This window comes from Bidens hawaiensis, unplaced genomic scaffold (assembly GCF_021521415.1).
Source record: "Bidens hawaiensis isolate Kalapana, Puna unplaced genomic scaffold, B.hawaiensis_p1.1 tig00022666_1, whole genome shotgun sequence".
Classification (NCBI taxonomy): Eukaryota; Viridiplantae; Streptophyta; class Magnoliopsida; order Asterales; family Asteraceae; genus Bidens; species Bidens hawaiensis.
Window position 1 is genome coordinate 174,082 of NW_027493533.1, and position 4,599 is coordinate 178,680.

The window sequence follows — 4,599 nt, forward strand, 5'->3', positions numbered from 1 at the left end:
ACGTAGCATAAGTATTGTATTTATAAGTAGATTTAGCAGTTTCCAAATATACCAGGGTAGCTAACCCATTTACAAGTTACTAAACGTTTGAACCAAAGCTAACTGTCTGTATGCCTTCTTACCAGGTCAATCACAAAACATTGGTGCAAGTATGTTAGGACAATTTAGACATGTCCAAACTCTAGTCAAGTTATAGCATGTAGGGTTTGTCAAACCCAGTAGTACTACTTAATTTCCACGCAATCCCATCCTAAAGGTTCAAGGTATGGAAGAACTTTAAGTGATTTGAGGGCATATAGTATACACTTGTGATATATAAGGAACTACACAAATCCAAAATAAGTCATTGTGTTTTCCTCCAAAAAACCAGTATGCAAGTATATTCGTGTTTTTAATTCAGAAAACAAGCATAGGCAAATGTTTTGTGTTTTCAATATGGAAGACAAGTAAGGAAAATGTTTCATGTTTTCAATCCAGAAAACTGTATATGAAAATAGTTTTGTATTTTCAATCCAGAAAACATGTATACAAAAATAGTTTTATGTTTTCTCTCCAGAAAATAAATAGGAAAAGCATGAACTCACCTGGTGTTGTGTGTAATAGACTTTTCTCAAAAGCCAAAGTACAAGTGTTTAAATTATGAGAGTGTGTTCAATAACACAAGACTTTAAGACTCATGTATGGACTCACACGCAAACACAAACTTGACCCGATAACTCGTTGGTGATTTAAATTAATGTTGGTAGTTCTAAGTTGTTCTAACATGCATCCTATGCCACACCATGATCAAAACATCAAGCAATTGTCATATAATTCAAATTCTGATCATTAAGTTTACAAGACATATTATAGCATGTACAAAAGGATTTTATTTATTAAGCAAAACTTAGAAATAAATTCTACAAAATTTACCACATTAGCATATATGAATTAGGTTTCTGAAAAAGTTTTATTATATTTTTCTCATGCATACATAACTCACAATAGTTCATTCATTGCACATAGGTACCAACAGTTCAACAGATTACGCAACAAAAAGTAGTTTCACGTTTCTCTTAACTAATTTATCCAAATTGTTCAAGACCAATTGGGTTATCTTCTAAACTCATAATACTAAGTTCCTTAAGTGGAACCAACTCATTTGGCTTTGTCATTATGGAGTAATGGTGTCGGGAAGACAGACCAGAATATAACTCCCCGAATCATCTTTGACCCATGTTTTGTAAAATCATAAAAAATATTCAATACTCGTCCAAAAATTACAAAATATACTTTTTTGGAAACTAGACTCAAAGTACTATATTCTAGAATCAATAATAGATCAACAATCATCGTTTAACATCAAGTTAAAGATCAATCAATAAACGAGAACAAATCTGTCAGCAAACTGTTATCATCCAAACTCGAACCCTAACATGGTTATGTCATCTCTTGGGTTCTAATTCATCAATCAACATCATAATCATCAATATTACAGAGGTTTAGCACCTAGGATTTAACAAGAACTCATAAAAACATAAAATCAATGCATAAACCTTACCAACTAGTATTAGGAATGATGAGAATCACTCAAAGACATCACCAATTGTAAGAATCAAGCTACGTTGGATTTGTATTGTCAGTTCACTGAAGTAAGTATGTGATAGTAATATATCTCACCCGGAGTAGTTTGTTCAAACTTAATCACTAGCTAGAAAAAGCAATTACCGTTGACCGGAAAAACGGTTTTCTTGGCAGAAACTTCAAAAATCACACCTTATATCAAATCGATCATAAATTCAAACTCGAATACATTCATTCATCAATCCGAAGCACAATCTAACACAAATTTAATCACTATTTTATGCATTTGTAGTGGCGGATCCAGAAACTTTTTTCACATGAGTCAAAAAAATTTTGAAAGTCCGTTGTCCATCCCTAATATTATACTTTACCGGTTCGGATCGGGGCAGGTCAGCCATCTCATGTTATATAAAAACAAATTAAGAGTATATCTTTATATGAAAAAAAACACAGAGATAAAGTAATAATTAAGTAATCTAAAAATTGTAACCTAAAGCTAAAAGTGATAACCAAGAAATAAAAAATCTAAACAAATATTTCAAATTTGTGTTCAAAGTGTTTAGATATATGTACTACATGTACTTTTGCGAAGCAGGAGTACAGCTAATTATTTAATATTAGATATTATGTACTAGAACCTGGTAGGCTTTTTGTTTTGTATCTTATAATACAACAAAAATCAGTTTCTAACATCTTCCTCCTCCATCACCCGAGCTTTTGAAGCTTCACAGTCATGGCTACCATAAATTTTCTTCACAATAATACTATCTATAGTCGTTCCTCTTTTTAACAGGGGTCGGTGTTAAAATTCTACAAGGGTCGCTCGGGATAAGATTGCATATATACTAAAAGATAAAAAAAAAGATCTAAAGGGGTCGGCCGACCCCCGTACGGGATGAATAGATCCGCCGCTGTGCATTTAAAGTCGAAAATCAAACCGAAGAACATCCACACTTCGAAATTAAAATCAAACACGTTGTAAGCATCTATTAAACTCAAATACCACTTATAGGCCCCAATATTGATCCGAAATGCATAAACGACTCTATTGGATCTGAAAATTGACTAGAAAGATTGAAATCTTCTATGGAACTCGAGCAAGATTGGACCTCCGAGCACGACTTTTGCTAGCTCGAACATGATATCTTACTCGTGTAAGATTATTTTCTAGAATTCTACTAAGTGTTGAAAGTTTCTAGCAAGCTACACCTCGTCGAGCAAGGATGCTCTTCATCAAGCACAGTTTGCTATCCGAGCAAGCACTTGATCTATCTGAGCTTAAACCAAAGTCTATGAGTATTTTGGTGGGTCGAGCATGGATACAATAAAGGGTGATCTCAATATGTTCTAAGTAAAGTTTCGAGCATGGTTTAATCTTGAGCAAGTTTCGGTCGCCGAGCATACTGAAGTTGCTCTCAATAAACCTTAGTGAAGATTGAAAGGATCTAGAACAATATGTTTTCTCATGGGATATGTCCTAGCAAAGTTGGGATAAGTCATGAAGATTGAAGTCTGCCGGAGTAGAATATTTTCTAAGAAAAATATTCTAAGTAAAGGTTGTTAGAAGACATGTTTCGATCATACTCAGTGTTACAAGATCTTCTCGACAAGGATATATCATACTCGAAGACCTAGTTTACACTTGCATTTATTTTGATTGTATATTGTAATCATTAGGGCTTCTAGAAGGAACGTCTAAGGGCCTATATAAAAAATACTAGGTTTACATCATAGGTACGCGTGCATAAACGATTAATGAGAGATCAAGACCTCATTTATGCAAACCTAGTACGACCGTCATTGAAGACGAAACCCTAGACGTTCTATGCAAACCCTAAACACTTCCATTGTTCTTGAGTGATTATATAAATATATTGGAAATCTTTTGAGTATATTTGTGAGTGTTTTTCTATAATAATAGTGCTATTCCAACATCCTGATTAAAACTAATTTCGCCGAATATAATCAGTGGGTCTTCATATATTGATTTCGTGTGTGTGTTCTTTTCAGTTGTTTTTACTTATAACACGAGATCCCGGTCCTGGCAAGTGGTATTAGAGCTTTGTACGCTCTTTGAAGACCACTAAGTTGGAAACTTTGTGATTGTAAAAGTTTTTGCATCAAATCTAAGGGAGTCAAGAGAATATGGATGATCATGTAATTTCTACCAACAAGATCCCAAGACTTCTAGGGCATGAAAATTATATCAAATGGAAGGTTCTGTTTGAGGCTGCGGTGAACTATAATGATACAGAGCTTTGGGCTTCAATTAAATATGGTCCTTATGTTCCATCAGATGCTCCAAATGCAAATCAAGTGTTGGAGAGACAAATGAAAAGAAGAGATGATAAGGCTCTTTCTATGCTAAAGTTAGGGTTGTCATGGGAAATATTGACTAGTGTGAATCATCACACAAATGCAAAGGCCATGTATGATGCTGTTGTTGAGATGTTTAAAGGGAACGTGGAGCTTAGAGATATCAAGAAGGACATATTGAAGCAACAACTAGATTGCTTCAAGTTCAAGGAAGGAGAGAGACTTAAGTTTGTGTTGCAATGGTTCATTGCAATTGTAAATGAGATAAGGACAACTGATCTTCAGATTTCTAATTTTGAACTGAATAAGAAGTTGTTGTCCTCAATGACTGGAGAGTGGTACACAGCGAGCAAGTTCATTAAGGAGAAGGTGAACTTCCCAAATTTCAATCTGGATGATGTCATCTCCTTTCTTCAAGCAGCTGAGCATGAGATCATCAAAAATAATATTATTAAAGAAGAAAGACCAAGCTTCTGGTATCCAATGCTTTGATTACGCAAATGGGTAATCTTTCAACAATATCTCAATAGCAACACCCAATAGTTGAAAAACCAATAGACTTCAACTCTGTGACTTCAAAAAACCAAGAGTCTATGCTAATGCTTCTAGATCAAGCCAACAAAGATTCAATGCGCAGATGTTGGAAGAGCGTGATAATGCATCAACTACAAGTGTGGTTTAAGAAGACCTTGAACTGATTGATGCTGATGATCTGGAAGA

General features: G+C 34.5%; 1 protein-coding gene across 1 annotated transcript; it reads left to right on the plus strand.

The window, feature by feature from the left end:
• The first annotated feature begins 3,708 nt into the window (after positions 1 to 3,708).
• Positions 3,709 to 4,371, plus strand: LOC143565947 (uncharacterized). Its single transcript, XM_077052777.1, has one exon. It carries the CDS (start codon positions 3,709 to 3,711, stop codon positions 4,369 to 4,371), a length of 663 nt encoding a protein of 220 aa, XP_076908892.1.
• Positions 4,372 to 4,599: the final 228 nt, after the last annotated feature.